The sequence below is a fragment of the Chenopodium album genome, chromosome 10 (assembly GCF_948465745.1).
Source record: "Chenopodium album chromosome 10, dcCheAlbu1.1, whole genome shotgun sequence".
Lineage (NCBI taxonomy): Eukaryota > Viridiplantae > Streptophyta > Magnoliopsida > Caryophyllales > Amaranthaceae > Chenopodium > Chenopodium album.
In genome coordinates, this window is record NC_137843.1 from 1,920,911 (window position 1) to 1,940,004 (window position 19,094).

Sequence of the window (19,094 nt, forward strand, 5' to 3'; positions counted from 1 at the left end):
TAATACTCCGTATATGAGTAGAGTTTGTCAAATTGTTGCGAGTATTTAGAAACGGATGGAGTATCAATAACTATGTACTAAAAGACACACCAGCAATGACACGTGTTATCTCCTGGTGTGTCCATAGGTTTTTTTTTTTTTTTTCTTAAATAAATAAATCTTATATTAAAATAGTTCCCCAATCTTATAAAATATACGAGTAATTACTTAAAATTAAAAATGATTTGACATACCTTTAATATAAATATATTTGTATAGCTACAAATATAAAAAATATTCTTAACCTAATTTTGATAATTTTCTACGTCATTTTATATGAATTCTATCTAACATATGTTTCGTAATCCTTTATTTTGATCAAAATTTACCAACTATATTTTTAAATTATTTTGTTTATATATAAAAAAAAAACTAATTATAATGATAGTTTAAGTAATACTTATTGAAAATTACCATGCATGGCACGGAAATGAACCTAGTTAAATAAGTATTGTACACTACATATACAAATGGTGAAATGGGATATATGAGTAGCAAGTTAGCAACAAGTACTCCGGATATAATTTGCATGCTTTGTGTGATTTATAACCAGCATGCTCTTTAAGTAATGGCATAATTCATACTCTGTGAGAAGTTGATGACTAAGCAAAATTCACTCTGAAAACCTCTTAAATGTCAATTTTTTCCTAGAATTTACTTTGCTAATAACATTAAGATCTTCCAATACAATAGCAAGAAACTGCTACTATACCATATAAACCGATTTACTTTACGCTATTTCATTTAAGATCGCTTTTTAAATTACTTAAAGGACACAAGGACCGTCTAATGTTTATAGTTCCTAATTACATATACGACTATAAAAATGCTCGGTAATTAGACAATAATGCACCGTAAAAGTTGCGTGTCCAAAAACAAAACTTTTTTGGTTTTAACTCAAACAAATCATTGAACAATATATACAAATCTGCGCAAGTTAGCAAGTAAATAGATGTGCACATCAGCAGCACATAGTGTGGTCTCCATTGCAACATCTTCTGCTTCTTCACTGACTTTCTTCTCACCTTTCTGCAATTCTTCATCAACTTGAACCAGAGGAGAGAGAAACTAGGAGAGAGATTATTCCTTCTCACCTGCAAAACAATGCTTCTTCTTCGATTTCTCTGAAACCTTCTCAATTTCTTCAATCATCAAAACAATGGAAGCTTTTACTCTTCCCTTTTCTAATGGCCTCCAATCCTTAAATTACAACCCTAATTTCGCAATTTTCCGCAATAATTCCCCAAAAATTCGTCACAAACCCTACTTTTCTCCCCTCAATCGCCCCTCATTTACCTCCAATTTCCGCAAATGCACAGTCAAATCCAGCGCAACTCATCATCATCATCACCATGATGATCATAATCACCATAACCATCACCACCATCACCATCATCATCACGGAGGTGGTGAAGTGAAGTTGAGCAAGTCTCAGGAAAGGGTGTTACGGTTTGCGAAGGCGATAGGATGGGTGGACTTAGCCAATTTCTTGAGGGAGAACATGCAATTGTGTTGCTGTGCAATGGGGCTGTTTCTTGCTGCTGCTGTTTCTCCATACTTGGTTCCGAAACCTGTTGTTAAACCCTTGCAAAATGCCTTCATTATCCTCGGTTTTCCTCTTGTTGGGGTAATCATTTCTTCTTCTTCTTTATTTTCGTTGATATCTATCTGATTACGCTTTTTAATATATTTCTTCGTATTAATTTAGGAATGCATGATAAAATTATGCGTTGATAGGTGTTGTTAATGCTGGAGTATGCTTGCCTTGTTTCAATGTCTTAGCTGTGATATTCGTTCTGTCATTGATCAAAGGAATCCTTATGTATTTGATATTTGTTCTGTCAATGATCAAAGCAATCCTTAGTGTAAATTTAGTATGTCAGTAATGCTAATGCATTTGAGCAATGTGAGTACTCCTTCTCAAAAGTGAAATAATTAAATTCTGCAGCTAATTCTTTTCATAGAAGATTTTAGAAAAGATACAAATACAGGAACCTTTTACCTTATTGAGTGTCACATTTGCTGTTTTCTAAACTTCTGCTTTGTAGTTCCTTTGTTTAAAGGGACAGTTGGTCCTGGTGTTATTTTATTTTTATTTTTTTCTCTCTTCTTGCCTCGTTGAATTTGATTATTACTTGGGGTTTGTATGTCAGGTTTCAGCTTCACTAGATGCTCTTATTGATATCTCTGGTGGAAAAGTTAACATTCATGTCCTCATGGCTCTTGCCGCCTTTGCATCGGTATTTATGGGGAACTCCTTGGAAGGCGGTCTGCTCATTGCTATGTTTAATTTGGCTCATATAGGTAGTATGGTTGTTAATGTAGATTATACATTCCATGTGCCTAAATTCGGTTTCCTGGCTGTGGACCCTGGGTGTCTGGGGATATAGTTTGTGTTCACCCCTTTATGATATCATTTTTGGTGACTTTTCATATGATTATTATAAATGCAGCTGAAGAATATTTTACGAGTCGCTCAATGGTTGATGTCAAAGAGCTGAAGGAAACTTATCCAGATTCTGCACTTGTTCTTGATGTGGACAAGAATAAGACACCTAATCTCTCTTCTTTATCCTACAAGAAGGTCCCTGTGACTGAAATAGCTGTTGGCTCTTTTGTATTGGTTCAAGCTGGTGAGGTATGTCCATGATGTATGCTCAATTTCCACCAACCCAAAGCACTTCATGAAATTGGGTTGTTCTGTTATGGCTGTGTTATGTGATGGCATTTGTGCATGGACTTCCGTCATTTGATTTCCTGTCTTTGTGTTCAATTGGTTGCTTGGATTTCTGAATCTAGGACTCTAGATAAACTGCTGCCATCAATGCCCAGCTTTGGCAATTGCGTGTAATGAAGGCTTGCTCTGTCAATGGATATTAACAACCTTAGTCCCAAAATGATTTGGGGTCGGCTAACATGAATCATCATAAGGAACCGTACGATGTAAAGAAAGAGACATAACAAGATAATCAGTTGAGAGAGTGTGAAAAAAGGTGAGTAATGTGACAAAAGAAAGAGCATCCTAGAAAATTTAAGGGAGTTTTTAAAGAGAGACAAGAATAAAATTTAATTAAGTTTAAAGGAGTGGTTAAAACGTTGGAACAAAAAACATAAAAGTATGAGAAAACTTTAGCAAAGGAAATTAATACAGTTCATACAACACGAATGGGATAAAGTAATAAAAGTAAATACTAAAGATTAATTTATATAAGTATTTTTAGCTCCATTCAATGCACGAACTGTATATAGGAATGACAACTATAAGAATATCTTTTACGTCTTCACGTCTTGTTGGTAGTAATGTGGGTAATTGAAAGATTGTAAAAGTGTTTTTTTTTTTTTAATTTTTTATAATTTTAATGAAGTTTAAAAATAAGGGGAGATTGTTTTGAAAAATGAAAAAGAGAGGGGGACACATGTCCATAGAAGCTCTCTTCAGATTTTAGGTACAGATTAGCAGCCTACTAGGTCATAGATATAGAGAAATCATCTTGTTTGTTGTTTAGAAGTTGTATGCTTAATGTAGTATGAATGCATTATGTGTTAATGGGAATACCCTTTGTTGATAGTTTAAAAGATCTGACTACCCTTTTTCCCTATATGTCTAAAATTAGAATTCCTTCTTAAATAAGATATGAATTTAAGAAACGCTGACAAGGCATGTTGCTTTTTGGTTAGTTTGTACCTGTGGACTCTGTAGTATCACAAGGAAGGTCAACTATCACCATTGAGCATTTGACAGGGGAAGTGAAACCAATAGAAAGAGGTGTTGAAGACCGTATTCCTGGGGGTGCTAGGAACTTGGATGGCATGCTGGTAGTAAAGGTACCGCTTCAACTTTCTTTTGCATTGCCTTATTCCTCTCTCAAAAATTATGTATTCTCTCTGAGCAACTATTACTGGGTACTGTTTTTCATTGGAGTTTTCTGCAACGAAGAGCGCTCCACACAAAGTAATTCAAGGAAAAACAAGAAGCAATAGGCAGATGACAGAAGATTTGATTACTAGCCAAAGGCTTGAAGAGTTCTCTACAACACTAAGAATACTACTAGGCTATTACAAGTACTTTTCTGAATGAATGTTTCCTTCCCCTTCTCTAGCTATTTAACTATCTTGTTACACACTACATGTGACAAGCTTTAATTACTAATAACAACTAATTTTGTCTTCTTGCCTTGGAGCCAAAATAAAACCCTGAAAAGTAATTCTCTGTTCTGATTACTTGTCCCCTGCTACTAGCTGTTGTTGTTGTTTGTCTTGCGGTGTGCTTGGTTTGATTGTGTTGCTTGTGCCCTCCTGAATTGGCTGCTTTCTCCTGTGGTAAGTTTGCACAATAGGCGGCCTTGATTGGTTCGTTACAATACTCCCCCCCCAAAGCACCACCTTGTCCTCAAGGTGGAAGTCGGGAAAACGATCAATGATCGAATTAGCCTCCTCCCAAGTGGCCTCAAAGTCAGGTAGTCCACGCCACTTCACTAGCACTTCTTGCACGACTGACTTCCCTTGTAGCAGCCTACTATCAAGGATACTCTCAGGCTCGACTTCCAATTCCAACTCGGGTGTGATCTGATCAGGGATAGTGGGAGAGCTCGGGTTGCTGCCAATTGCGCGTTTAAGTTGTGACACATGGAAAACAGGATGGATGCGACACTGATCAGGCAATGCTAGCTTATATGCCACCTTACCCACGCGTTGAACGACTTCAAAAGGCCCATAGAAGCATGCAGCAAGCTTCTCAAAAGGTTTCTTGGCCAACGAGCGTTGTCTGTAAGGCCTTAGCTTTAGAAACACAAAATCACCCAACTGAAATTCTTCTTCCCTTCTCTTCACATCCGCATATTTCTTCATCTTAAATTGAGCCCGAATTAAATTTAACTTAAGCTCATCAAGCATTAAGTCACGCTCCTTCAAGAATTCATCCAACGAGCCCACATGAGACCCACTCGTACTCACCTTGATAAGCTTTGGGGGATCTCTACCATACAACACCCGAAAAGGAGACATCAAGGTGGAAGAATGAATGGCCGTGTTATAAGAGAATTCAGCCCACGGTAGCCACTTAGCCCATGCCTTAGGATGATCACCCGCAAAGCACCGAAGGTAAGTCTCGAGTCCTTTATTGACCACCTCCGATTGACCGTCGGTTTGGGGGTGATAGGAGGTGCTTCTCTTCAAATCCGTGCCCTGCAACCGAAACAACTCTCTCCAAAATGAGCTCAAGAACACCCTATCCCTGTCAGACACGATACTCCCCGGAAACCCATGTAACCGAACCACCTCTTTCACAAAAGCTTCGGCCACCGTCAATGCTGAAAAGGGGTGGCGCAACCCAATAAAATGAGCATACTTAGATAGCCGATCTATCAACACCCTTCGACCGCGGAAGACCCTCTATAAAATCCATGGTTATGTCCTCCCATACCTCCCCCGGAATTGGCAGCGGCTGTGATAACCCTGCCGGATTTTGTTGCGAATGTTTGTTTCTTTGGCAAACATCACAAGCCTTCACATACTCCGCGACATCCCGCCTCATACCTTGCCAAAACCATTCCCCTGCCATTCGAAGGAAAGTCTTTGTCTCCCCCGCATGTCCACCTTCCACCGAATCGTGGTAAGCCCGCATCAAGGTGGCTTTGATGCTGGAATTTCTCGGAATCACCACCCTTCCTTTGTACAATAGCCTCCCTCCTTCAATACAATAACCCTCTGCCCCTGTTCCTTCCTCAATTCCTACCCTGATCGATTTAAGCAGAGCATCATTTTCAATTTCGGACTCCAAGGAAGCCCAATTCACTCCCCGTGTACTGACAAGTGCTCGAAACTCTACCTCATCACCACCACGCCTCGAGAGGGCATCCGCAACTCGATTTGCGGTGCCGGGTTTGTATTGTAAATCAAAATCAAACCCAATTAGCTTGCGGATCCATTTTTGATGCTCCATTGCAACCTCATGTTGTTGAGTGATAAATCTCAAACTTTGCTGATCACTTCTCACTATAAATCGACGACCCAACAAATAATGTTTCCATTTCTGTACCGCAAGACACACCGCCATTAATTCCTTCTCATACACCGATTTTCCCTGGCTCGATGACCCCAAAACCTTGCTGTAAAACGCAATTGGTCGTCCCTCTTGCATCAAGACGGCGCCGAGGCCAAACCCCGAGGCGTCGGTTTCCACGATAAATTCCTTGTGGAAATCGGGCATTGCCAAAACAGGAGCCTCTGCCATGGCATGCTTGAGCTTTGTGAATGCGTGAGTAGCCTCCTCTGACCACTTGAAATTATCTTTTTTAAGTTGGTCTGTGAGTGGGTGGGCTATATGAGCATATTGACAAATAAACTTCCTATAATAGCCCGTTAGGCCCAAGAACCCTCTCAACTCTCTCAAGGTTTTGAGTATGGGCCAAGTAAGCATGGACTTCACTTTATCTTGATCTACTGCCACCCCATGCTTAGAAATAATATGGCCTAAGTAAGCAACTTCCCCCTTCCCAAATTCACACTTCTTCTTATTAGCATACAAAGTATGTTCTTTCAATGTAGCTAAAACAATTCTAAGATGTTCAACATGATCTTCCTTGCTAGGACTATAAACAAGAATGTCATCAAAAAAGACAAGTACGAATTTTCTCAAGTAAGGGCGAAATACCTCATTCATGAGTGATTGGAAGGTCGCCGGAGCATTAGTGACCAAACGGCATCACCAAAAATTCATAGTGACCCTCATGTGTGCGAAAAGTCGTCTTGTGGGTGTCTTCGGGTTTCACCAAAATTTGGTGATATCCGGCTTTGAGATCAAGCTTGGAAAACACTTGTGCCCCATGGAGCTCATCAAGAAGTTCATCAATAACCGGGATTGGGTATTTGTCCGGCACGGTCTCTTTGTTGAGGGCTCTATAATCAACACAAAACCTCCACGAACCATCTTTTTTCTTGACCAAAAGCACTGGGCTCGAGAAGGGACTAGTAGATGGTTTGATAATTCCGGCGGTCAACATTTCTCCAATTAACTTCTCTATCTCATCCTTTTGAAATTGAGGATATCGATAGGGCCGAACGCTCACCGGGTTACTACCATCTTTAAGGACAATTGCATGATCACGCTCTCAGCTCGGAGGCAAGCCCTTTGGAGTCTCAAAAATTTCAGCAAACTGCTCAATTTCGGCCCTCAAAAAATCTGGAATTTCTTCTCCAACCTCACTGCTCACGCCTTCCAAATGGCTACACTCCACCAAAAATCCACCTCCTTCCTTGCGCAAGGTCTTAACCATGGCCTTGAGAGTGACTCCGGTGCGTGCTAAAGAAGGATTCCCCCTAATAATTGCGGTTTGTCCATTCAAGGTGAAACTCATCTCTTGAGTCTTCCAATTTGTGAGAACCGTACCCAATTTTTCAAGCCATTGCACTCCAAGTATGATCTCCGCATTCCCCAATTGTAGTGGCAAAAAATTCTCGACTATCTCTACATTGTCACTCAACTTGAGGTGCACCCCCTTACATGTGCCTTGCCCCCTTACGGTTTCACCATTTCCTAAGGACACTCCAAACACTCCACTCCCTTCAACCTCCATTCCCAACTTCTCAGCCGTTTGTAACGAAATAAAATTGTGAGTAGCTCCCGGGTCTATCATCACCACTACCTTCTCGCCCTTAATCTCTCCGGTCAACTTCATTGTCTTCGGGTTGGTAATTCCTACTAGTGAATGCATTGAGATGGACGCGGGCACTTCGACTTCTTCCACGTGAGCATTCTCAATGGTGGCAAACTCGTGCCCTTCCTCTATCTCCTCTTCCTCTTCTACCAACAACACACTAAACTCCTTGGCACGACACACATGATTGAAGTCCCACTTACCATCACACTTGAAGCAAATGCCTCTAGCCTTTTTATCTTGAATCTCCCTCTCTGTTAATCTCCTTACACCTCTAGAAAATTTTGAATAACTAGGAGTGATTCTATTTGAGGTTGAACCCGTAGATCCAATTGATCCAACTGAGCTTTGGGAGACCTTACTTACTGATGGGCTAGAGTGAGAAGGAGTAGGTTGAGCCGACCCACTACCTCCAAGAATTGTGCTAGCTGGGCTCTTGTTAAAAAACGAATATGGACTGGGCTTAGAAAATACCCCATTGGATTTCTTGAAACCTTGAACCCGATTTCTTTCCTCCACTCTAGTCGCCAAATCCATAGCCTGCTCTAAGGTGAACGGATTCAACATCCGTACCTCGGCTCGAATATCCTCCCTCAGGCGGTTCACGAAGTGACCTTTCATCAGACTTTCCGGCACATCCGTAAATGGCGCGGCCTTCTCTATGAACTCTCTCCGGTACTCCGCCACAGTTGAGGTGTGCTCCACCGCCAACCACTGCTCGTGCAGAGACCCCACGTTGGTCGGTCGGAATTGCGTGAGTATGCGGTGTTTCAGATCTTCCCACCCCCGTAGCGGCCGCCGACGATTCTCCCATTGGTACCACCTCAGTCCGTCCCCCTCCATTGACACCATTGCAGCTTGGAGTTGTTCCTGCTCCGATAGCTGGTAGTGCTGAATATATTGCTCCGCCTTCAACAGCCACCCATCAGGGTCCTCGCCGGAGAAAATGGGCATATCCAATTTCCTGAACTTCCAATTCCCCCTACTTTCGAAATTTTCCCCTTGATCGTGCCCCCTAAACGGCTGAATGGGTGTTTCTCTGGCTCTGGCCTCCGCTGTTCTCCGCCCCAAAAACCCCTCTAGGGATGTTTCCGGCCCCGGATGCTTCAGCCTCATCCCCCATTGCCGCCGGTGTTCTTGCCTTGTCACGAATGGTATCCACCACTCCGCGAACTTCCTCGAAGAATCGCTCCTGGTCACGCCTCACCAAGGCCACCTGCTGGATGTTATCGTCCCGGAGCTGATTGAACCGCAACTCCAAACGCCTGGCCTCGGTTTCCTGCTGCTTGGTAAATTGCTCCGCCAGCGTCTTTTGGAGAGCCTCATACTCTCCGTGATTGTTTTGGAAAGAATGGCCTGAATGGAATTTTCTCCATCACTCACCTTGGCCACCACATCTATCAAGTGCCCTTCCAAGGCCTCGATTCTCTGGGTGTTTGTTCCTGACGCCGGCATTCCTGCTCTGATACCAAATGCAACGAAGAGCGCTCCACACAAAGTAATTCAAGGAAAAACAAGAAGCAATAGGCAGATGACAGAAGATTTGATTACTAGCCAAAGGCTTGAAGAGTTCTCTACAACACTAAGAATACTACTAGGCTATTACAAGTACTTTTCTGAATGAATGTTTCCTTCCCCTTCTCTAGCTATTTAACTATCTTGTTACACACTACATGTGACAAGCTTTAATTACTAATAACAACTAATTTTGTCTTCTTGCCTTGGAGCCAAAATAAAACTCTGAAAAGTAATTCTCTGTTCTGATTACTTGTCCCCTGCTACTAGCTGTTGTTGTTGTTTGTCTTGCGGTGTGCTTGGTTTGATTGTGTTGCTTGTGCCCTCCTGAATTGGCTGCTTTCTCCTGTGGTAAGTTTGCACAATAGGCGGCCTTGATTGGTTCGTTACATTTTCCTACATCAAATGTTGTATACAATTACCTTAAAGTCCTACCTTGAACCTAGTATTGCTTCTGCTATGTTTCTTTTTTATATTTTCTGCCAGCAGGGAGAGAGGGGGGGGGGGGGGGGGGGGGGGGGCGGGGGGAGAGAGAAGAGGGGTTGGTATAACTGTATGCGTGGAATACCTGGAGTTTCTCTAAGGTGGTGCAGGCTCAGATTTGTAATGTAGGGTAGAGGCTAGGAGAAAGAGTCACTCACCCCCTCCAGTAAGATTCCAACATTGAAGCTGTGGGAGTACTAGTCATGCGGATACCACTGGGATATCCTCAGCAGATATGCTTCTGTTAGTAGTAATGATTAAAGGCTGGTGATATTTCCCTTTCTTTTCTTTCCTCGACATTTACCTTTTCTATCTGTTTGTTATGTTGGTTTATGGTGACTTTTGACTGTAGAAAATGAGGGGACATGAAATCCTGTTTAAACATTAATGAGATCAGTGCTGAAAAATTATAAGGGCTGAAGCTGTTAATGTAACAAAAATTATAACTAATAATTGAAAGAAAATTCCATGTATAATGTAAAGCTAGGCCAACCAAACATCTAAAACCACAGACTAGAGTTACTGTGTTGGAGATTTGAAGGGGGAGGAGGGGGGGGGGGGGGGGGCATAGAAAACCCCAATTGTAACAAATTTTGACACCACTTGGCTGCTTTTTTAACCAAGGATCTGATGGAACATCCTCTTCACAAAATTAGGAGTCTCTGATATCGCAATTCTAACATTCTGCCTCCCTTTTTATACATTTGTCGGACATTGAAAATTCAGCTGCTTTTTTAACCAAGTATCTGATGGAACATCCTCTTCATGAAATTAGAAGTCTCTGAAGTGCAATTCTAACATTCTGCTCCCCGTCCCCTACATGTGTCAGTCTTGGTTGACTTTGTTTGCTTTGCAATATGTTCAGTTGTCCACCTAACATCAAGATTTGAATCAGGCATTAAAGACATGGAAGGAATCTATGTTAAGCAAGATAGTGCAGTTGACTGAAGAAGCTCATCAGAATAAACCAAAGCTTCAGCGATGGCTTGATGAGTTTGGTGAACAATACAGTAAAGTGGTTATGGTTTTATCAGTTGCAATTGCTCTTATGGGACCTATTATTTTCAAATGGCCATTTTTCAGCACAGCAGGTAATATGTAGGAAAAGTGTGCACATAGATTGATTCATTTTGGTTTTTTATTTAAATTTGTATTGATCATGGTGTTGATGATTGTAGTATACAAATTGATTTTTTTTTTTTTTTTTTTTTGTTTTTTTTTTTTTTTTTTTTTTGTGTGTGTGTGTGTGTGTGTGCTGCCTTTTTCATTTGTGATAGCTATCAAAATTTCTCTCTTCCAAGATTTTCAGAAAATTTTCTGATGATGATATTTACATTTTATAGGTTGCAGGGGATCTATTTACCGAGCTCTGGGACTTATGGTTGCAGCATCTCCATGTGCCTTGGCTGTGGCTCCTTTGGCTTATGCTACTGCAATCAGTGCCTGTGCTAGGAAGGTAGATTTAATTTTTACTTTTGGTTGAACAGCCTTTTTGCTATTGCATTGTCTGAATATCAGTATTGCTCTATTAGTGTGTTTTGCTGTCAATTCAGGTAAATGGAGTTCTAGGTTAAATCATATTTTACGCTACTTCGTGACAAAGTGCGCTTTTTTTTTTCTTTTTTTTTAATACATCAGGACAAGGAAAGGCTTATTCTTTTTTCAAGCTCATTGCTTCTTAACGGTGCCTAATTTGGATTACATAAATTGGAAAGGCAATAATTGGCAAACACATCTAGACGATAAGACCCATCTGAATCATTATTATTGAGTGTAATTGCAAGTGGTGCTGATTTAGTGTTTAGATTTTGGTTTGGTTGCTTGTTATAATGACAGACATGTGACATCTGATAAAGAGAGACTAAAAGGAGCCAATGGAGAGGCAAATTGTAGATTTAAAAGTGCGTAGGACAGAGATGCATAGACAAAGAAGCCTCCTTCTCTAACTAATTGTTGATAGAAAATTGGCTTTGGCGATTGTTTCTTGTTTAAGAAAAAACTGTTGCTCGCCTGCTCAGGCCTTCATTCAGTAGCCTAGCTTTATAGGGTTGGTTTAATTCTTATTTAGATCAGAGAAATACTGTCCACTCTTTATAGAAGGTTACAATGGTTGAGTAGAAGCCTTAATTTTTTATATTGGAGCAGTAGGGAAATAGATGAGCACTGATAGAGTACATTTTCATATTCATCTCAAGAAACTCTAAAACTTTGGGATTTATTATGTGAATCTCGTATGATGCTGTGTTGTTGCAGATAGAGGCTCTGTGATTCATGCAGAACTTCTGTAAACAGAAGCATCCCAAAATAAACTTAGGTAAGGAGGGCTTAGGAGAACAAGTAGTAGAGCATAATATATGATGCTTTGGTGCAGGCACCCCTGTATAATAGATATTTATGCATCCAAACCTTTACAAACGGCTATAAAATGGTGTTGCTGCTCTTTTAGGGGTTTCAAATTTTCCAAGTCCACTTGGAGCAGTGATGTTTAAAATATTTTGGGGAATATGGTAGGTGTGAAGGACTTTAGAGACAGGAGTATTTTTCTTTAATATGTAACTACCCTATACGGAAAAAAAAAATTCCTGTTAAATTATTGCATCCAAGTTAAAAAAAAAAAAAAAAAATTGCTCAATTTAATTCTTCATTGATCCACATTTTTGTCTATCAAAAAGTGTGAGATGGTCACCATCCTCAGATTCCTCACTGTTTAATGTGGAGTATGGTGATCAATTAAGGGTAAATCAAGTCATTTTCTTAGCTTAAAAGTAATTGATTAAAAGAATAGTGTCATAGAAGGTAGTTATATGAAGTCCTATCACCAACGCTCATATACTTTTAATTTCCTGTGCTTGGCTATAATAATTGATAGGAAATACTAGGAAAAGAAAGGACGTTACATTAAAATCTTACTTTCCTTTCCTTACCTCATCATTGGAATTCAGACTTCAGAGAGTAAATTCTCTCCACTTACTTCCAATTCTTCAATTGTTAGCCAATTATACAAAAGAATCGTTTTAATCCCTACCAACCAAACCAATTATGGAATCACTACTCCTTTCCTTTCCAAGAAACGAAACCTCAGGTGTTTGATCATGCAATTCTAGGCTTCTAGCCTTCCTTCAAGATGAGCATTTAACTTCTGTCACATAAAACCCTGGCAACTGAGCTTGTTGTTTTCTTATGCTTCCCCATAGTCCTACAGAATATGTTGTCAACCAACTCTCCACAAGACCAAAAGATTCACAAATCATTCCCATGGGAGTGAGAAATTCACAAATCATACCCATGGGAGTGAGAAATTCACAAATCATATCCATGGGAGTGGGAAAGGAATCTTCAGCAAAACTTTAGAATTTCCATCATAATCCAAGTTTCATGTTATTATATGGAGTCAAGACTAGTAAATATGCTCTGTAGCATTTCATTTGCTTCTTTTCCTTGTATAGTACAACACAGATGGATGTTTGGGATCCTTTCCTCCCAAATCTCCTTCTGTCTTACTCTTCTTTAAACATAAAATATGACTTATAACATAATTACTCTCAAGAGGGTATGGTTATTTTAATGTAGCTTGTAGTTGAACTATGATGCTAGTATCAATCTCTTAATATGACCGATATATCAAGCTCCTTTGCTTTGGAAATTTTCTGTTTTCAGGGTATACTGCTGAAAGGTGGCCATGTATTGGATGCTCTAGCTTCTTGCCACACTATTGCATTCGATAAAACTGGAACGCTGACCACTGGGGAGCTCAAATGTAAGGCAATTGAACAAATTCACGGACATTATGTTGGCGAGGAAAAATCTGTAACTGGTGCTTGCTGTATTCCCACTTGTGATAAAGAAGCCCTGGCTGTTGCAGCTGCCATGGAAAAGGGGACAACTCATCCAATTGGAAGGTATGGTCGTTAAACTATAAACATCTAAACCTGTATAGAAGAACTCTGCCTTCTATTCTCCTCTCCTTATATGTACATCAATGATCATAATTATTCACTTAAATGGTATCACCAAAAATAGGCCTTAATAGAACTTTTTGGGATACAGAATTCGTCCTAGTTTTCTTTACAGTGCAAGAATCTTATACTACCTAGTGTACCTATGTTTTTTATTATTTGCAACAAAGGAATTATTTATGTATTATAAATGTTGCCCCATTGTCGCAAATAATAAGTAACGGAGATATTACTTTACTGTGTCAATTTTTTACATTGGGCTATATTCTATAAATTCTTTTTGGTTTATAGCATTGTGCGAGACATTAAACCGTTCAGAGTATATAATGTCCGTAGTTTTATTATATGGTTAAAAAAAGGATTCATTTGCTTGGTTTTGTGGTTTGTACATTGCACTACACCTTTACATATCTTTTACCCTATGCCCTATCCCTTTATTTTTCTGTTGCTGATTCTGCAAATATTCACCTTTAATACTTTAACACATGATTTTGCTTGTGCAGAGCTATTGTTGATCATAGTGTGGGACTAGACCTACCTTCAGTCTCTGTTGAAAATTTTGAATCTGTACCTGGCAGAGGTCTTTTAGCCACAGTATCTGGCAATGAGGTAGTGAATTCTGTGTCAGCACAGCTTCCACATTGAAACCCCTCCCCTCCCTGCCACGGATGAGTCACATGATGATTAGTAGCTTTCCACTTTTTTACTTCCCACTAGTTTCTTTTATCTATTTTGCTGACTGTTTTCTAGTATTTTTAGTCAGGAATAGGAAGAGGTGAACCAGTAAAAGCAACGTTAGGTTCTGTGGATTATATTGCTTCACTTTGCAAAGATGAAGATGAATCACAAAAGATAAAGGAAGCTGTTAGCACATCCGCATATGGAAATGACTTTGTTCATGCTGCACTTTCAGTGAATGATAAGGTAATTTTGAATGATTTGTGTTTATTGTGATAACTTTGGATAAAGGTGTCCAAGTGTGGCAGCTTAACAGTACCAAAATGGTGATTTGTTTAATATTTGACTATTTTGACTATGGTACTATATGCTCCATCTGAGCATATATGCCAATCTATTTAAGTTATAAAAATATTTAGAAATGTGGTGATGAAGACTAAAGTGCTTCTAGTAAAACACCCTATTCTATTTTTGCTCAATTTTTTCAAAGATCACAGTTGATTTTGGTTGTGTGAAACACTTGTGCTCTTGCTTTCACTCTCCTTTCCTTTCTGCTGAAGTGCTGAGCATAGTTTGACTGGTTTGGCCTCTTGGCATCTATGTTAGGAGAGGAGCATTGCATTTTATAAACCTTAACTGTTTGTGACTATATATGATTCTTGCTCTCATGCTCCGTATTTACTGCCAAGTTTTTTATTTTTTTGTTGGGGTGTTGTCTAAAAGACTCTTTATTCTCTTGTTCTTGCCCTCTCTCTTGGTTTTCTGGTTATATATGATTAATGCTCTCAATCTCTCATGCTCTGTATTTATTGTCCAAGTTTTTTTTTCTTTCTGTTGGGGTGTTGTCTTCTCTTGTTCTTGCCCTCTCTCTTGGTTTTCTGGTTATATAGACTCTCTATGTATTACGTGTGCAGTGGGTTTAGCCTGAAAATTATCTTGTCACCAATATTCGGAAAGGAGCATTGCATTTTGCAAACCCTTAGACGTTTGCTACCCCAAATGATTTTATCTCAGAATTTACTGCCAAGGTGAATTTTTGTAATGGGGGGGTTGGGTATTAGAGTGTAAGCAATCCATGAACTGATAGGTTATACTAGATTAACAGGTATCAAATTTTGTGTTTTCTCTTATATGATGAAATTAGCTTGGACTCCATTTAGGTAACATTATTCCATTTTGAGGATAAACCACGGCCTGGAGTTGTTGACGTCATTGGATGGTTGCGGGATCAAGCAAAGTTCCGGGTGATGATGCTAACTGGTGATCACAAATCAAGTGCAATGAGAGTTGCAAATGCTGTGGGAATCACTGAAGTTCACTGTGGCTTGAGGCCTGAAGAAAAACTCAACCATGTAGTGCGTATATCAAGAGAGACAGGTGAGCATAATGTTGGATTCTCTGTGGCAAGGGGCTTAGAAATGAGCTCCAGTGGAAAAGAATATTTAGCTGGTCATGTATGCATTTTTTATAGCTCTTTGTTCCCCTGTTGCTTAACATGAGTAGCTGTTGCTCATATTCTGGACTTTCCTAATATTAAATGGAAAGCCAGCCTATAGTTTGTTGATAGAGAAAGAGTGAGGATAAACACATGAAGAGAGCAGATGCTGAGATGATATTGTAGAAGCCATCTTGTAAAGTGTTTGATGTGATACAAGGACATAGTAATCCCACGCTCCCATGTTGGTTTTATGATTGTGTTGTGAGCCTTAGCACCCCTAAATGTTCAGATTGAATATTTTTTGGGCCTACATGTGCTACATTGTGAGCTTAGCACCATCATAATTGGAATATAATATGTGGAACTTTTATAAGCTTCAATTGCCATTTTTATCCTAACACATAAGTACTTGCTTGAAAGTGTGCCTTACTGAGTTACTGCTTATAGTCAATGCTCTTCTATCTTTCTGATCTTGATTGCTAGATTCACTTTTATCCTTTCTTTGCATCCAAAACTGCTTTTCACTTTAACATCAAACATTTGCTAGATGGATCATTCTTGCTGAAAGTTGTACGAGTATTAATTTTTTTCTTATAAATCTCCATTTACCTAGATATGTGATAATATAGAAATACAATGATTACAATCTGCTCTGTAATCTTAAAAGAATAATCTTTCATTCCTTAGTTTAATCCTGGGTACTTCCTTGACTGTTTTTTTTTTCTTTTTTTTTTTTTTAACAGGCGAAGGCCTTATAATGGTTGGGGATGGTATTAATGATGCCCCTGCATTAGCTGGTGCTGCTGTCAGTATAGTACTTGCTCAACGTGCTAGTGCGACGGCCATAGCTGTCTCAGATGTCCTTCTGCTCCAAGACAACATATCAGGAGTTCCTTTTTGTATAGCTAAAGCTCGCCAAACAACTTCACTGGTATGGACATCATTTCTGCTGTGCTTTGCCTACTTGTCGTTCAATCCATCAATCACTAGTTCCGTTTGTATTTGTTTCTTGTAGATCAAGCAAAATGTAGGCCTAGCACTATCAGCTATTATTTTGGCCTCTCTTCCATCTGTCTTGGGATTTCTTCCACTTTGGCTAACAGTAAGAAAAACCTGCTGTTACTGCTTTTTGTTTCCTGTTTGTTTTTCCTTAGCTATAGTTTGATTGCTGCCCCTTGGTAACTAACTGCAGGTTCTTCTGCACGAGGGTGGCACCCTTATTGTTTGTGCCAACTCAATACGCGCTTTGAATGATCCTACCCAATCTTGGAAGCAAGACCTACATCTTTTGCTTGATAATTGCAAAGCTGCTTCAGAGCAAATACAGCAAGAAGTCCCCACACCTGGCATCATTCAAATAGCACATCCGCAATGAGGTGCTTTTTTGTTCTTATTTTTTAGCCATTTTGAAGCTCGTCATATAGTGTGAATGCTGATCAACCATAGTAATTTTGTAAATCAAATATTGATTGAAAATATAAACTAGAATTAGACCACCCATATCTCTTCTGGTCTTGCTGTTGCCTTCTGTAAAGTCTAATAGACTCCAAGAGAGGTCGTCCTTTTCCAGTAACCTGCTATTGTTTTATTCTAACCCAGGAAGCCATTAAATGGCCAACTTGTCTTGTCAATGACTATTATCTACTGCATTGTATGTAATTCCAGCCTCAAAATAGTTGGCTTTGGAATGTAACTACACAAGAACATTTATACAACTCTTATGTTCACTCTTTTACTCCATTTTCGGCATGCTTCTAGTTTCTGAAAGTTTTTTTTTTCTGTAATGTAAGTTTCATCAGCGCCCACCTGGCAAGGTCGTAGACATGTAGTTTTCTGTTGTACATTTGTTTCCATAATTTGTGGTTGCAAACAGTTGTTGAAACTACGTAGTAGTGTTTTCAGTTTTACCACAGATGAATATTTACTGTTTGAGTGTCACCACAGTAGATAAACAAAGATATACATAGTACTCCGTAATTATGATGAATGAATCTGGTATCAAGCAGTTGATGACAGTGGGTCTGAAAATAGAACGCGCATATTCTATTGATAATTTGATATTCATTATTCAACTGCTAAATACGTCATGTTGTTTTTATTGGGAGTTGAAAGGTTAACATCAAAAGACGGTGATAGGTTTGTGTTGGTGTGGTTAATCTTAATGGGGTTTTGGCCGTTTACCTAGTCGTGTTCGTCTTAATGTCAACATCAAAATGTGTATGTTGTTTAAATTGAAAAATATTGATGTCATACTATGGGGAGGATGTTAGTTGTGCTGCTTGTGCATTTAATGCGGCCTTTGTTTCCAAAGTCAAACTTTTCTTCAATTTTGTGTTGTTTGTTTGGTAGACCTTGCATCGGGTGCGCCCTTAATTCTATGTATGAGCTTACTTGCATATCTTATCCTGTAACGATATTATCTTGTGTTATAACTTCTGTATCTTGTGTTATAACTTCTGTACATCTAACAAGTACAACTCTTTGACTCTTTCTAATGCGAGTATTAACTATTTTCTCCGCTGCATACAAATCTCTATGTTATTGCTTATTTTGTTAGGTTTGTTTCAATATTAAGTTTTTTAAAGAATGGAAGAAGTGATGCTACTTTAAATGCACGTCATTGGTTATTATTAATACGCTAATTGGTGGTTATCGATATGTTGATAATTTCACAATTAATTGGTCTATTTGATTACCAATTTTATTTTTATATGCTGAAGTCATTACCAATGTTTGTGAGATGTGGGGGTGGTGGATTCTTGGTCCAAGATAATACCATTCTTGATCTCTCCCTACAACCCCCAAATTGTAATTAAATTATTTAAGTGTTCCTGTAGTTACATCAATTAAACATTGTAATCGTTATAAATTGTGATGCGCATTCATACTGAAGTAAATTTAAATTTATTGTTGAGGCGTTGATTATTACAAAATACAGAGTATTTCGTTTCAAAAAATGTACTCTACTTAGCATTAATTTTGAAAATAATACTCTCTCTGTTTTAAAATATATGTTACACTTATTTCTTCATTATTCTACTCCTATTTTTCACTTTTTTTTCTTCAAAATTCCTAATAACACAACTAGTTCCATAAATATCAATTTATCTCCAAACAATATTTAAAAATATTTACAAGTAAATGCTTATAAAAAGACAGAGAGTATCATATATTCATTTAGAGTACTACGAAGTATATTGTATATAAAGATAATGCTTTCGAGTATACTATATAATACATACAGCTTTACGAGTTAACGTTTAACTAAGTAACCTTACTCGCATTTAAATAATGATCTTTAAAAACGATCTTATCTCTCTTTCTTTGTTG

At 38.8% G+C, this 19,094-nt stretch overlaps 1 protein-coding gene across 1 annotated transcript; it reads left to right on the forward strand.

Annotated features, from left to right (window-relative positions):
- The first annotated feature begins 979 nt into the window (after positions 1–979).
- Positions 980–17,504, forward strand: LOC145561903 (putative cadmium/zinc-transporting ATPase HMA1, chloroplastic). The gene is made up of 13 exons (XM_081622031.1): positions 980–1,666; positions 2,193–2,343; positions 2,493–2,677; positions 3,718–3,864; positions 10,588–10,783; positions 11,036–11,148; positions 13,350–13,591; positions 14,152–14,257; positions 14,408–14,572; positions 15,487–15,703; positions 16,508–16,695; positions 16,780–16,866; positions 16,957–17,504. The coding sequence occupies exons 1-13, from the start codon at positions 1,199–1,201 to the stop codon at positions 17,137–17,139; spliced, it is 2,448 nt and encodes an 815-aa protein (XP_081478157.1). The 5' UTR covers positions 980–1,198; the 3' UTR covers positions 17,140–17,504.
- Positions 17,505–19,094: the final 1,590 nt, after the last annotated feature.